This window comes from Microtus oregoni, unplaced genomic scaffold (genome assembly GCF_018167655.1).
Source record: "Microtus oregoni isolate MIOR12 unplaced genomic scaffold, Mior012 000031F_ref0000149, whole genome shotgun sequence".
NCBI lineage: Eukaryota > Metazoa > Chordata > Mammalia > Rodentia > Cricetidae > Microtus > Microtus oregoni.
The window spans coordinates 9713553-9729627 of record NW_024543090.1 but is presented as its reverse complement, the minus strand read 5'-3'; the positions used below and the strand labels follow the sequence as shown (position 1 = coordinate 9729627).

The window sequence follows — 16075 nt, the reverse complement described above, 5'->3', positions numbered from 1 at the left end:
AACATCAGTGTCTGCAAACTGGCAATAGCATATTAATATAGAATATTACACTTCAGAGTATAATCTTAGGAATATTACTAGTTCTTTAGTGTTGGAAGTCTTTGTGCTCAAAATGGCCATATTTTGACATTTCTAATCAAATTATCCAATGCTAAAATGAGGTTAAATAAAGAAATGAAAGGACAGAGAAAAAAATGGATACTATAAAGAAATTTTGATTATTAGACTTAGTATTTACTATCAAATCAGTACTTATGAACGTCACACAAATTTTTTTTTTACAAACATATGAATTTAAATGTAAAACTGAAATAGAAAAAAAAAGGCATGGTACAATTAAGTAGACTCCAAGTACACAAGAGTACAAATCTTGAGGGTTAATACATCATCAATCAATCACCAGGAAAACACCTCAGGGTATGTTTATGAGGTCATTTCCAGAAGTTTCAGTAGGTAAGGACGACCAAGCTGGAAACTGGGTTGTATAGTCCCAAACTGAGAAGGGGAAAAAAAAAAAAAAAAAAAAAAACAAACAAACCAAAAACAAGCCAGGCAACAGCAGATGCAATCGAGCAGCATCCGCTACCATGTTTCTAAGTCAGACTGAACCTTTCCTTCAAGTTGCTTTTGTTTTTATTCACATATTTTACAAAGGGAAAGTCTTTGATAAAAATTGTATAAGTAAGAAGATCACATACTTGTACTTGAGGTGGACAACACATGACAGGGTTTCTCTGAGTAGCCCTGGCTGTCCTGGAACTCACTCTCTTGACCAGGCTGGCCTAGAACTCAGAGATCACCTGTCTCTGACTCCTAAGTGCTGGGATTAAAGGTGTGTGCCGCTTCTGCCCAGGGAAGGTGATTCTCACAACAGCCAACACAATCAAAAGCTAATCACAATGTACAGTAAAAATTTATTGGGCCTTTCCTATGACAGATTCTGACTACACCCCTACAAATGCAGGAGGAACTATGAAGATTATTCTGCCTCATGTTTTCTTGATTACATTTTAAATACAAAAATTGATTAAGGGAAAGCCTTAAGAAATCTTATAAGGTGCTGTATGGTTGTTTGGTTTGGCGTGAAGATTCCATGGAGGCAGAAACTTAAAAGTGTATTAGGCAAAAATGTGTACTTTTGCCCACAAAAGTAGGCCAAACCAGATAAGTGAATAAGGTTAGGTAGATAAGTTGCAGCTCTCAGTAATCCCCAAGTAACAGGAATGATTAAAATATTTCCTCAGAACTCTTCCTTATGAAGAAATGCATAGGTTATTTACAGATTAGGTCTGGCTACACACTACCTTGCTCTAGTATAAAAAACAAATTCACAAAATTCATGCTTATATAAAATAACATTTACTATGTATGAGTGGTTTCAACAAAGCAGGAAGACAAACAATTTAAAATCTATATCTTTAATATACCAAGCAATAAAATATTAGTATTTGTGACAGGTATTTAAACAATATTTACAATACTGTGGGAATTTATATCTAAATTTCTCCACCAAAGTTTTCAAAAGTAAAATCACATATATGAATAAAACACATATTGACAGAGAACAGAAGACAAATACATCTTGGTCTTAATTTTATGACTTCTAGAGTCTCCTAATTTTTGAAAATAATAAGGGCAATTTAGGTCACTTTTTTTCCCTAAAATGTGCTAATCTAGCCGAGGTAAAGTAAAACTAAACTGACATGTTCACTTGGAGATTTTCAAGAGTAACAAATATTTGAGAAATGGCAAATATAACCTCTTGTAATTTTATATTTACTTAAAATAAAAAAAGGAGTTTTTATTTTGTTTGATGAAAATATTTTAGTAATCGGTTCTAGGTGGCTTTCTCTCAGAGACATCAAGTACATTTTTGCAGGGACATTGACACTTCTTAGTGTATGTTTTCTTTAGAAGCGTTTCTTCTAAATTTTCTAACCATGTTTGAATTCATTTTGTTGGTGATTCTTCCATAACCTAGAGAAGAAAGAAAGATGAATATATATAAAACTTTCAAAACTAATCGTTTATACAATTTATTGACAAAAATTTACGCTTGAAATTCATGGTTAACTAAAACAATTTAAAATACAATATATTTTCTGAGATTTCCACCTCTTGGTACAAACTCAGGGCTTCCTTAGCTTCCCTCCCTGACCCCCTCAGACTTCCCTTCTATTCCAACTCTTTTTCTTTGTGTTAGCCTCCAAGCCACAAAAACACCCTCTACCAGGGAGTCCTAGTGACCACACAGCTCTGGGATGCAGAAGTACTCTTCCCACAGCCAGCACATGTTCATAGGATCAACAGTGGCCAACAGCAACCAAAGAAAAACAAGGAAAGAAAGGGAAGAATGCCATACCAAAGGCACATTTAAAAAAAAAACAAACCATTATCATAGAAGAAAATTTCCCCTGAAGGAGATGCCTAAAAAAGTACAAGAAGCATCCAGACAACCACATAGGATCAGAAAAAAGGTACCTTATGACACACAATAATTAAAATGGTAAATGTCTAGAATGAAAAAAAGGTATTAAAAGCTAAAAGGGAAAAAGACCAACTAACACACAAAGGCAGATTTACTAGAATAATACCTGACTTATCAATGAAAGCGAGAAGGATTTAGATGGATGTTCTAGAAACTGACAGACCACAGATGGCAGCTCAGGCTACCATACCCAGCAAAACTATCAATCACACACACATAAAAAATTCATAACAAAACCAAATTTAAACATTTACGATCTAGCAAATCAGCTTTATAGAAGGCACTAGAACAGCGGTTCTCACTCTGTAGGTGGTGATCTTCTTCGGGGTTAGATCAGATATGTTGCATTTCAGATATTTACATTGTGATTTATGACAGTAACATTTATAAATATGCAGTAGCAATGAAACAGTTTTATGATTGGGGGTTATTACAACACGAGGAATTGAATTAAAGGGTTTCAGTATTAGGAACATTGAGAACCACTGCACTAGAAGGAAAATTTAGTCTGAAAAGGTTCAATACACTCAAGAACCACTAGGAATAAGTAGTCCCAGAACAATAAATCAAAGGAGGCAGAAAAGACCCACACCATAACAACAAAATAACAGGAATCAGTAAGCACAGCTCATTGAAAAATTTCAATATCAATATTGGTTAGAATTAAGATCCATTAAATCAGATTTAACCTGAGTATGGATCTGACACTGCTAAAGTGGCCAAGGACCTAGGAATAGCAAGGTCATGGCCCTAGGCAGAAAACCTACTAGTATCACTCTAAAGGACCAGAGCAATAAAATGACTCCTAATGACATCTATACACATGGATCAGTGCCTCACTCAACTCATATCAGAGAATCTTCTTTGCAGTTGATGGATATTTACAAAGAAATCTACATCTTGGAAATGAGCAAAGAGAGATCATTTAGTACAAAATGGGATGTTTTCATTGAAGTCCTCCCTTCAAGACTCAGGGATCTATGAGGAAAAGGAGGTGGAAAGATTTTTAGGAGCCAGAGGTGATAGAGAACTCTAAGGTAACAGCGTCCTCTGGACACAACAGGACTGATATACAGACACTATGGCAGTATGCCTAATACCTGCCAAGGTTCAAGAGACAGACAGGGTACCAGTAATGAGAGGAGGAAGTAAATATTAGCTCCCATCAATAATCTGTAATTGACACTTGCTAGGCAAAGGGAAAGTCACTTTTCTATAACAGAGTGTTAGTGGATATATCAACCACACTTCACGCCTGGTCTTATGCCTAGGACTAACTGACCAAGAATAAACCAGTGGTATTTTGTTTCATTTTTAGCAATTTTTGGCCTTATTGGTCTTTTGCTTGTTTGTTTTGGTTTTCATTTTTACATTTTTTAGTATTTCTTATTTTTTGTTCTTTTTATTCTTTTAAAAGAGAGCCAAAAGCCAAAGTTGGGTGGGTATGAAAAACCTGGAAGGAATCAGGTGAGGGGAAAAATATGACGTAGAAATTTTTTTTCAACAAAAATATACTGAAGTAAACAAATAAACAAGTATATAGAAGAGAAAAAAATACAACAGCATTAGAGAAAAGTAAATACTGATGGCTAAAAGTTGTTCACTCTCTCCATATTATAAATGAAGTTTTAGTGAGAACTTTTGATAAACACATGTCAAGTAAAGTCATTGAATAAACTTCGTCAATTTATGCATTCTCGTTAAAGAAGAAAATGTGTATGAGTCTTTGTTCCTTTCCTTTCTTGCATGATCATTGTTTTCATACTCTTTGGATTATGTTCTCAGGCAGAGCTCTGAAATTTTATTGTTTGTGCCTCTTACACAAATCTCATGGTCTTTTTTTTTTCTCCTCTCAAACAGGGCCTCTCTACCCTCGCATCCTTTTGCCAGTGCAGTTGTTTATACATGTTCTTAGTCACATGCGTTACCTTTAGAGGCTCTTGTTTTCTTGTTTCTAGAACTGCCCACTTGAAAATACTCGCCTTTCCCCCACTGCTGGTCCTGTCATTTCACTCTTGTACATTATTAGAAACTCAGGTGAACACAATTTAAGAAAAGCAGTTGTATTTTCTTTCTCTTCTTTTATTTCTACTAATCTTTAAAATGTGTTTGGCTTAGATATTACATTTTTTTTGTTTGCTTTTTGTTTTTTGAAGGAGGGTTTCTCTGTAGCTTTGGAGCCTGTCCTAGAACTAGCTCTTGTAGACCAGGCTGGCCTTGAACTCACAGAGATGTGTTTATCTCTGCCTCCCGAGTGCTAGGATTAAAGGCATGCGCCACCACTGCCCGGCTTAGATATTACATCTTTTGATGAATATTTATCTTTTATTAGAATTGATAACCTCCAAGCACTCCATTATCTTTAATCATTATATTTTTAAATTATTGTGTAATTTTAAAAATCTGTATAATAGATATATCTATTGAAAAAGTAAACAAGTATCAATTGTTATTAAAGAAATGGCAAAGTTATTGGGGAAAAATATGAAAAGCTTTCATGTTATACAGAGGCATAAACAATATCTCATGACATTTTTTTAAATTCTAAGTGCTATAGGTTCTTCTAGAGAAGAAACCAGTCTTAGAAATTTTCATATTCATTCTAGGACCTAGCACAAGAATGCTTAATAAATCAGTACTGTAGGAAGTCACAGGAATTGTAATGTCAGAGACAGGTCTGGACTTTGTGGTCTAGAACTGGCTGACATAATACACTCATAGTTAAACAGAACGACTTTTGTTCCCATGGATTCATGCCACTCCCACATATGATTGAGGGTATGTAGGATCCTTCATTAATATCTTTTTGTCAACTTTTCAGTGGGAGTCACAATATGATTATAGCTAGGAGAAAAGTAGAGACTGTATATTAATTACATAAATGATTCAGGGGCCAGATGTAAAAACACAAGCACCGAGAGAAAAATTTCAAGTGGGACTAATTTATTTATAAAGTATAGTTAACGGGATAGGTGGCAAATGCCTTTAATCTTAGCACTGGGAAGCAGAGGCAGGAAAATAACTAGTTCAAAACTAGCTTGTACTACATAAACAAAAACAAAACATTTAAATAATACACATATATAACTGATTTAGCTACTATTTCAATTATTAGGTAACTATAATATGAGGCAGTCTATACAACAAAAAGGGTAGGTAGAAGCCTGGCGGTGGTGGCGCACACCTTTAATCCCAGCACTCAGGAGGCAGAGGCAGGTGGATCTCTGTGAGTTCGAGGCCAGCCTGATCTACAAGAGCTAGTTCCAGGACAGGAACCAAAAGCTACGGAAAAACCCTGTCTCGAAAATCCAAAAAAAAAAAAAAAAAAAAAAAAAAAAAGAAAAAAAAAAAGAAAAAAAGAAAAAAAAAGAGCAGGTAGAGTAACAAGTTGGGAAATCTGGTTCAATCAGGAACCTTAATATTTGTTCAATATTGAATATATGCTTCACAATGTTTCTTAAATTTCCTTTTCTACAAAGCATAAAAATCACACCTATCCTACCACAAAATACAAAGGGAGAGATTTATAAAGACATAAAACCAAGGTACTTTATGTATGACAGATAATCATGTAATTAATTATCAGATTAACAGCACAAACATACCTACTGTCAGTCTGTTTTCTTGCAAGAGCTTATCACTTGAATTATCCTGTCGAATGCGTTTGGCGAATCCATGATTTTCTTCAGATTTTAATGAAGCATTTGAGGTAGAACTTGTGGAGAAAAGTTTTCTTTTAGTTAAGGCATTCAAAAATATTCTTAATTCATATGCTATATATTAAGAAATCAAATACAGAAATAATAATTGTAAAATCCTGCATAAGTAATTGGAGGCACTAAAAATACTTAAAAACTAAATCTAGTTATCTGTAATTTTACTGATGCCAATATAATTTAGATAGATAGGATTATACTGGGTACAGGTAACAGTTCTGCAGAATATTTCCTGGGGAATGAGCACTGCTTGCAGTGTGGAGAGACATCACAAGGGGTAAAAAATCCACTGATGATACAGAGTTGAAAAAATTAAAAATATTGTTAGGATTAAAATTTCACTCACAATTTCATCAGAAAAATTTAGTTTGGTAGATTTTTGAAATTTCTAGGATTTTTAACTCTAATTTTCTTTTTTTTAATAAAGAAAAAAATTGACAGTAGATAAAGTACACTTGAAAAAATTTTAATATTTTAAAACCACATTAGAACATATACACCTCTAAATATGTATATGAAATCTACTAAGTGGAAAATACCAGAGCTTATTACTTTCAAGCTCATCTATCTTTAATTGGGGAAAAAAGGAAGATTAAGAAAAAGTAATTATGTACACATCTATCATTAATCTCTTTTAACCTTAGTTAATGGCAGGATCTAATTATTGATACCAGAGGGAATGTAACAGCATAGTAAGAGATAGTCTGTGAATAGTCAAGATACTTTCTTTATTATATTCTTTAATATTATTTCACAGTATTGGTTTCTCATGTGCTAGTCTTTAACACATCTAACCCCACAAATATACAATCTACACAACTAGACATTTCAAGAAAACTTGTATTTGATAATGACTGTGTTTACATTTTGAGAACATTCTTAGTATAAACACCAGCAGCAGTTTAATAAAAGCATGGGAACAAGCAAAAACCCAGAAAACAATATTAATTAGTGGGAATGGGTGGTGAAACAGACGCTAATAGTTTGTTAGTCTAACCAAGTGAGCCAGATTAAGAGCACAATTCAGACTGACACTGAACAGAGTGTAGGAGTCCCTGTTGGCCAACAGAGCACTATTAAAAGACTGCCACTGTGTGGGGTCCCGAAAGGAAGGAATTAAACCTAAAATATACTTTGTTGTTTTTCCCCCCCTAAACATGTACCTAGGATAAACTTCTACTTTTTGCTTAAAGGAAGCAGCTATGACTTCTGGTTGAACCATCCCACCGCCAGAATCAGTTAGTTGTCTTTTGTGCATGGAAAATGATTTTGTAAAGGAAGTGTTTCTGAAACCAACCTCTGCTTATTCCATGGCAGTTCTAAACATGGCTACTAAGTAGGTAGCTCATATGCCATGGATACACGGGACAAGGTATTGATGAGATATACTACTTAGATGATATGAAATAAGATTCAAATTGTTAATTTCTGGAACTTTTAATATTTTCAAATCTTGTTTTACGGTTGGATTCTGAAACAGAGCAAAAGTATGAGTTGAGGGGACTACTACTGTATCACTGTTTAAGTGCCACAGAGAGATACATACAGTCAAAAAAATCAATTCATCTATATCCTTCAAGGTTCTTTTGTCCCATGTTGTGGAAGAGTAAGAGAAGATTCTAAACACACTTATGAGAAAATACTTCTGAAGTGTGAATAACTATGCTATTTGTAAATTTGTGTCCTGTAGCCTAAATAAGAAATTTAGAAGAATTAACTTTAGCTGTTATACTTTTCTCTATATACTATTGGAAAGAAAAAGGGGTAGAAAAAATTAGATCATTTCATATTTAGTATGTTTTGTTATCGTACCCATGATAAACCATACAACTTAGGCTATTGTCATTAACATGTGTGTGGTTTGTAGTACTTTTTCAAACTGGTGATTTAAGGGCCTTTGTCCATTTTAGAAAACTCTTAGCCAGTATCTTATCAAATGCTGTTTTTCGCTATTCTTTCTTTTCTTTAGGAGACTGAAAACACACTTTCCAGGTTTAAAATGTAGGGTTCTGTATATCTCCGTGCTCTTGTTTTCTTTGCTTCTTCCTTTATTAGCTTAAGCACTTTTCTATGCATCTACCCTCCAGCTCATTAATATTCTCTTTTGTTGTGACTAATCCATTAAACTGGTTGTATTTCAGTAAAACCCCATCTTTGTGGTTCTAGGATATCTACTTGATTAATTTTAACAGAATATTTGGTGAATCTTACACCTTAGCTAATCTGCTGAAATGAATCATGCTTACAATCAATAGTTCCTATTTGTTCATCCTTATTATCAATGGATCATTGCTTCTCTGATTGCTTTTCCTTCTTTAAGTCTTTTGGTTATGCGTCCTACATTCCATATTTTTTTTATTGTCCATTTTATATGGTTTATTATAATTTTTTATAACTCTATTCCTTTTAAAAAATTTTTTAATTTATATTTTTTTTAGTTGTTGAAAAAAATTTCCGCCTCATAATTTTGTTTTAAAATCATGTATGGATATCTGCAAAGGTTCCAGAGAGCATGCTCTAGTGATTTTAAATTTTAGTTTGGAAGAATATGGAATTAGAAAAATTACAAGAATTTAAGCAAAGAGTGAGTTGGTCCAAGATTTCTTTTATGTTTTTCAGAATTCATTTGTTTCTAGTTTATCTTATCCCTAGGGCACAACACCTTGATAATTTCAAATAAAATCCTGGAGTGTTTAAAAGGTCCCCTTCTTCCATAGTTTTTGTTCCTGAACCTTTGTATCCCTGAATGTCAAGCTCTGCTTAACACAGTGGTCTTTCAGCAGCTACTTTCAGCTGGGTTCTCAACAGCACTTAGAAGGCAAGCCTTAAAAGAAATGGCTACACAGAACAACCCTAGCTCAGTGAGAACTGTGAATGACTTAAAGCATCTTTCATTTGGCCTCCAGCCTTATGTCATGAACTGGCAAGTCCTATAAAGCCTGGTTCCTGTAGCATGTTGCTTTCTTGGATGTTACATTCTCAAGTCCTGGTTACCACGATTGTTTTTATAATAAGCTCCTAGCTATATTTTTAATACAACTTTTAATAAGCTGTTAGTTGTATTTTATTTAGCTGCTATAATTCAAAAACAATTTTAATTATTCTTTCTTGGTGGCTTGGTCTGATATAAGTTACAATGTCATGGTCACAGATAGCAGACTCCTCGCTATACATTATATTTGGTATGCATCAAAATCCACTAAAACAACTGAACTCTAGGAGCAAAGAAATCCAGGATAAATATGCAAACACGTAAACAACTGTGGTCAGAAGAAAAGTAAGAATGAAATGACAGTTTGGAAGCTTGAGGACTTTTCAAATCATTTTTAGTAACCTAACAATGGGATACTTCGTATAAACGTCAGGTGAAATCATATTTGGGCTTCACTCTTATTTCCCTTTAGTAACATGAATCCAGGGCTTCATGAGCACTTACTTAGCCTAGATACAATTAAATAAAAACTGAGAGTCTAACAATAATTGAAAGTTGTGGTAACTGAAAGTCTAAAGATGATCTTCTATGGAGACTGAAACAGTTCGCGCTTCATCATACCTTGTTAACTTCCTTTTCCTCTTGGCAGCAGCAGTCATAGCCATGTAGGATGGCACACTTGTTGATACAGGCCTAGACTCCTTAGTTGAAAATAAGGAAGATTCATGCCTGGACATTAACAATGAAGAACTAGAAGAGAATAGGTTCGATTTACACAGAGAAAACTGATTTACATTTGTATCATAAGGAAATCATTTATATTAATACATATAGAAAGATATTCCTCTATATAAAAAGTTCCCTCAATTAAATTTTCTATTTTAAAAATACCAGTGATGATGTCAAACATTTCTGTATTTCTCACAGGAAAAAAAAAAACGTGCAGGTATTTTTCCTCCCATGTTTAGATTGGATGGATGTAATAATGCAGTCGAATGCTTGCTTAGATGACATTCAGTCAATCACACATTGGATATTGGGCTACACTGAATTCTGTATATTCCTTAAAAGTGAGGCATTGATAACTAGTAGTAAGCATGGGAGTCCTTCATTGATGGTTTAGGCCACATAGCTTCAGTAAAGGAACACAGATGAAATATATCTTAAGGTCTCTTCTAGTTTAAGGTCAATAGACATAGGATATCAAATTTATGATTTAAAAAAGTGGTTAGTATACCCATTCTCAATTTATCAGTAGTAAATGAGCAACTTTTATACCAAAGGGAGAATACTTGTTCTATGAAATAAACCTCCAATATAAACAAAGAAGAGGAAGGACATTAACAGTTTCAAAGGCTTGGGGAAAAAAAGAATTGTAAAGTATTCTGTTTTTGTACCTGGGTAAACTGCTTTTGCTGTTTGGTAGTGATTCTGGTTCAGGCAAGTTATTCTTCAGGCTCCTGATATCATCACATATAGTTAATGAAAAGTCTGCATTCTGTTTACACTCTGTTCTCCCATTGAGAGGAGAATCTACTTCACATGGTATTTTCAAAGAATTATCATTGGCTATGCTTGTAGTATGTGACAAATGTCTTACTAAGGCTGGAGATGGGTTTTGACGAGATTTTCTGCAGTCCTCTGGGGTGTAAACAATAGGCTGAAGTTCCTTGCTAAAAGAATCGTTGAGCTGTGAACTCTCAGACAGTGGAGACTTCTGAGTATGTTTTACTTTCAAGGAGGAAGACAATAATTTTCTTCTGGTTCTTTTTTGTGGAGTAGTATCAAACAAATTAGGTTCACTTGAGGATGTGCCTGTTCAATAAAATTATAAAATTAAAAAGTTCAATAATGTGGCCACGATAGTTATTTCACAAATTGCAATAATTAAGAAAATAAAATCACTAGTAATGTATGTACCACTTGTTAGAAATCTGAAAGAGAATAACTATGTAGGAAAGGAATAAAATATGGTTATTCATTAACAACTTTAATAGTAAATTTAATGAATACATTTAAGAGTACAAATTCTTACTGTCAATAGATACATATGTATAGCTACATAGGTATAGCCATCTTTAAGTACTGAACAATCAAAAAATCAAATTTCCAACCACTTCCGACAACTCACAAGCAATTTCCAGCATTCATGTTCGTCATAGGGTTAAAAACAAATATTTCCTGTTTGTAGTTACATATATGAATACTTATCCAACTATCAAATAACACCTGCTTAATAGGAGTAAATGGCTGTATTTTCTAGATAAACAAGAAAGCAATCCTCAAGAAAACCTCATTTTTCCTTTCTATTTGTCAGCACCTCCATGAAGTCTATGTTTTAAAAATACTCACAACTAGAACAGTTATGACTGTACAATCCTTCCTTCTAATTCAAATCTTTAGTAATCTTTAATGGAAACACACTAAGGGAATTTTTAGTGCTTCATCCAAAATTAAGAAAACAAATTGTTCTGGTAAAACTTAAAGTGAATTCTCAGAGTCCTAGAAACGCTCTCACCATTTAAGTATACAAATGTTTATTAAATATCTTACATTAATGTCCAAAATCATAACAGAATATAACAGTATAATTCATACATTCTAATATATTATCTTACATTTAATACTGCCTGCTTCATTGCTATGACCTTCAAGAGACCTGACATGAAGTATATGAGCTTAGTGTAACTTCTTGTAGAAAATTGTGTGTTATTTCCATGGAATTTTAAAATCAGACAGAAAAGCTCCCAATTGATGTTACATTTGCTTTATTAGTTAATACTACTTAAATGCAGGTAGAAGCACCTATGTATTTCAGTAAGGCAATTCACAACTCCTGCTCAGTTAAAAATACACGTATGGCAATTACCAGATGTATGTACATTATTCTTATTATGATAGTTGACAATTACCCTCTGGGAAACACAATTTGAAAACAGGAAGAAATAATGATCTCCATTCTACTAAGGAATTTGACTTTTCTGAGAACTAGATAAATGAGATCTAGATCTTAAAATAATTTTCCACTCCCTTTAACATGACATTTGTCAAATTTTCCATTACCAGATATTTTTATACTAATGCTGCGGTGTAAAGACAGTCACTCTTCTCCACTGTGCTGCTACCACCAATTTGGTGGCTAATAATAGCTAGAAGATTAACTTCTTTTCCCGTGAGAGACACAGGGGTATAGAAGACAGAAAACTATATTGAGGATAGAGGACTGAGTTGGGAGTCAGGAGACTTGAATTCTATTTCTGATTTTACCAAAGACCCAGTGAGTGACCTTGGGCAACTCATTTTAAGTAGTGCACACATTAATATCTCGTTGAAAAGTGGAGACGGCATCATTGTATAGAAAAAGGATTTTCTAGGATTAGATGATAGAAACATTTAGGGTTCAATGAAAAGCTCTGCAAATAAAAAAGTGCTTCAAATGAAAGAATTACAATTTTAACAAAGGGGTAGTTTATTTTCCAATACTCTATCAATAATCAATTCATAGTTATATCCAAAACAATACATTTCAAATAACTCCTTTCAAAAGATAGATATAAAGTTTATCAAGATTTATCATAAATTAAAATATAAATTATTAATAATTATAACAAATAATTAATAATTAACAAATAAATTAAGTGTTGAAATAAGAACATAAATGTGTTACTTGTCATGTAAGCATAGTAATATACAAAACTTAGAAAAATGATACAGAAAATTTCAAGAGGGTGGTGACAGCCATAGTCACTACTTTTCTTCTATATATCTAACAGGAATAATCTTTGGAGTGGTAATCTGGCAATTGAATATAACGAAGAACTAATTTTTTTTCCTACAGCAAGTAGTATATAAAATGAAAATCTTCCATAGACACAGAAAAGACAGCCACCTGTCTTCTGGGATAATCTAAACATAGACTTAACATCGAACAATATATGTCAAGAACAATAACCGGTTAGAGAAAGAAATAATAACTTCATAATGATAGATCTTTAGCTATAATTTTGCACTATGAAATGCTGAGTTGGAGGAGAGACATACTGGTATAGTAAATAGGGAATTATACTGATTGTTCTGCTTGGCGTGGCAAACATCCTACAAATATACAAAATGTATATGATAGAGCTTTTCTTATCAGTTTTCAATTTATTTATTTAGATAAAATAGTGAGAGGGTAGATGGTCAATTTAAGATTGCCCAGGTAGAATACCTGATAAGGAAGGTTTAGAAGACAGTAGAAGCAAAACCAATATTCAAACAATTCCACAAAAATTCAACACACTGTAACTATACACAAGGTTATGACCCCACTTAGCAAAAACTTCACAACACATAAGGTATGACATTTCATTTCAAAGAAGCTTTCTAGAATATAATGATTTCCTTTTATCTAAATTTGACTCTCTAGGAAGGTATAACAAGTGGAACATGTAAGGTTAAGGTTACTATAATCTATACGCTCTAAGATCCACTGAATAGGCTAGGCTTGTGTTTACAAAGAAGATTTGCTGTACTTTTCCATTAGAAGAAAGAGGTATACTGTAAATTTCCAGAAGAGCTGGTTTGGGGCAGATGTTCCTAATTCAGCCTTATAAAATGTTATCTACCAAGTGGAGATAGTTCTATTTATCATGATTCCATAATTCTCAAACTTAGACTGTAGAAGTGATAAAAAGGAACCTGAAAGGAGATTATATTCCTTATAATGCCTTCATAAAAATCAAGAAAAAATGGCATATGCCTATAATCCTAGCACTCAGGAGGCCAAGGAAGGAGACTTGAGAGTTTAAGGCCAGTCTGAGTCATACAGCAACACCCTGTCAACAAACCAACCAACCAACCAACCAACCAACCAACCAACCAACCAACCACGGATTAGCAGGGACAAAAGTTGAAAGAGGAAATCAGTAACAGCCTGCCTCTACAGCTCATGTGAAAAAGGATGACAGCTTGGATAGGGTAGTTATAGCAGTGATGGAGAAATATAGAGAGCATGCTGGAATCCAATTAGATGCAAATGATAGAAAGTATGGTTTGCTGTCCACCAGAGGGACCAAGGTAAGTAGTTCAGATAAGGAGTAAGTCATCTGAGTATCACTGGGGATTGATATCAGAATAGCTCCCAAATACCAGTCTACACTCAAATCTCTTATAAAATTGTGGCAGGGGAGGGAGGGATTGGGAGAAGAATCACTATATTGTCAAAGATGATAGTGAATTCAGATCAAAGAATCCTCTTGTTTTGGTCTCTGTAGTAGCTGGAACAAGGAATGCAATTCTATGCCCAGCATACTTATAATAACTTTGCCTGACCTAAGAGAAAAATACAGAGAAATGGCAGAAAATCTAGAAGGTACATCCTCCTGTATTACATAATTTTAGCCTCTACTATAAGGAAAGAATTAAATCAATTATGGAATAGCATATTGTTTAGAAACAATGGATAAATACCAAATGTTGCTATAAGCTATACGACATATATTTTAGTAAACAAACAGAAATAAAACATTGCTTTGCCTATTTTCCTTGAGTAGCTTTAAAAAAATGTAAACAAAATTGCTATGGTTTATTTTATCTTTTATTTATGTGTCTCTGTGTGGGTATGTGCCTGTGTATGCAAGTGCCCACAGTGGCCAGAGAGGGATTTGGATTCACTGGAGCTGGAGTTACTGGAGGCTGTGAGACTTCAGACATCGGTGCTGACAAACAAGTTCAGGTCATCAGTAAGGATAGTATGCAATCTTGGCTGTGAGCCCCCTTACCAGCCTCTCCTCAAAGTGAAATGTGTTAAGTGATTATCTTAGTAATTATAAGAACTATTGTTTAATACATTATTAACGAGAAGTCTATCTTAATAATTTTAAACCAAATGTGTAGTTTTGTTTAATCCTTACTATAGAAGAAAAGAAACTTACATTCACATACAGAGATGTTTCCTCCTAGCAAAATACCTGAAAGTCTTGAAGGTCACAAGTTCAAGGTTGCCCTTGGGGACAGAAGCTACCTTCAGATTCTTGAGACCTCCACCTCCAAAAAACCAAAACTACCCTGCTTAGCTACTCCACCAAAACAGTCCTAACTACTAAACTTAGGAACAGTCTTCCTGTCCACCACAAGCCCCAACCCAAACAAAAGCAACAACAATAAAAACTAAAGTAATAAAGTAATTATTTCCATGATTTAGGACTTTTATCAGCTTTCATATTCCTTAGTCATGGCAATAATATGGTCTAGTACTCTCTATTTTTCATTGAATCTTCTAACTAGAGGGGTAGTCTGATTAATTGCAGACCACCAGAAAAATCACATTGGTTACAATTTCAGAATGAGAATTTAGTGTTAGACAATTTCAGTGTTCATCAAAACTTTCTTATTTAATACTTTGCTGCTCAGTAGTAAGACACCTGACAGACTCCAACTCACAATGTCAATAATATTTCTAGATTATCTGGGATTTACCAGGGGAAGCTTGAGGAAATAAATAGAGGAGCATAAAATAATGACAACAGGATTAATATAGTAACTTACATAAGTCAAATTACCTCCACAGACCCCAAAACTATGAACAAAAAATACCACACTACTTACATGATAGTATATAGGAACAGCATTTCTTGACTATTATTAGGAAAGAAAATAAGTGTATTATCAATGGCTATCTTTATAACTTAAAATAGGGCTGCTTTAAAAATTTGCATTTATGAAGCTCTGGGTTCCCAACACTAAAAACTTCCCCAAATCTATAAGGCCTACTTAAATATGAATAAACAATAGAAAAAATATAATACATAACATATTTAGCCATGCTTAGGACTCATGTATGCATAATATGTATCTCTTTCAAGATACGCACAGGTATGTATACTTTGTAACAATCAGAGAAAAACAAGAGAAAAGATAACACAATTAGGTAAATCAAATAATTAGGCAATCAATTCA

General features: G+C 33.7%; 1 protein-coding gene across 3 annotated transcripts in view; it reads right to left on the bottom strand.

Moving 5' to 3' along the window:
• Nucleotides 1–265: 265 nt before the first annotated feature.
• The window catches only part of Kif18a (kinesin family member 18A), a 65140-nt gene continuing 49330 nt past the window's right edge, over nt 266–16075 (bottom strand). For 2 of the 3 annotated variants that reach the window (XM_041679047.1, XM_041679049.1), the window contains exons 14-17: nt 10534–10951; nt 9758–9886; nt 6094–6203; nt 266–1977 (exon numbers count right to left, since the gene is read on the bottom strand). In XM_041679047.1, coding sequence (XP_041534981.1) covers nt 1895–1977; nt 6094–6203; nt 9758–9886; nt 10534–10951 — 740 coding nt within the window. In that variant the 3' untranslated portion in view covers nt 266–1894. The remainder of the gene's footprint in view (nt 1978–6093; nt 6204–9757; nt 9887–10533; nt 10952–16075) is intronic. The other variant, XM_041679050.1, reaches the window with a different exon arrangement.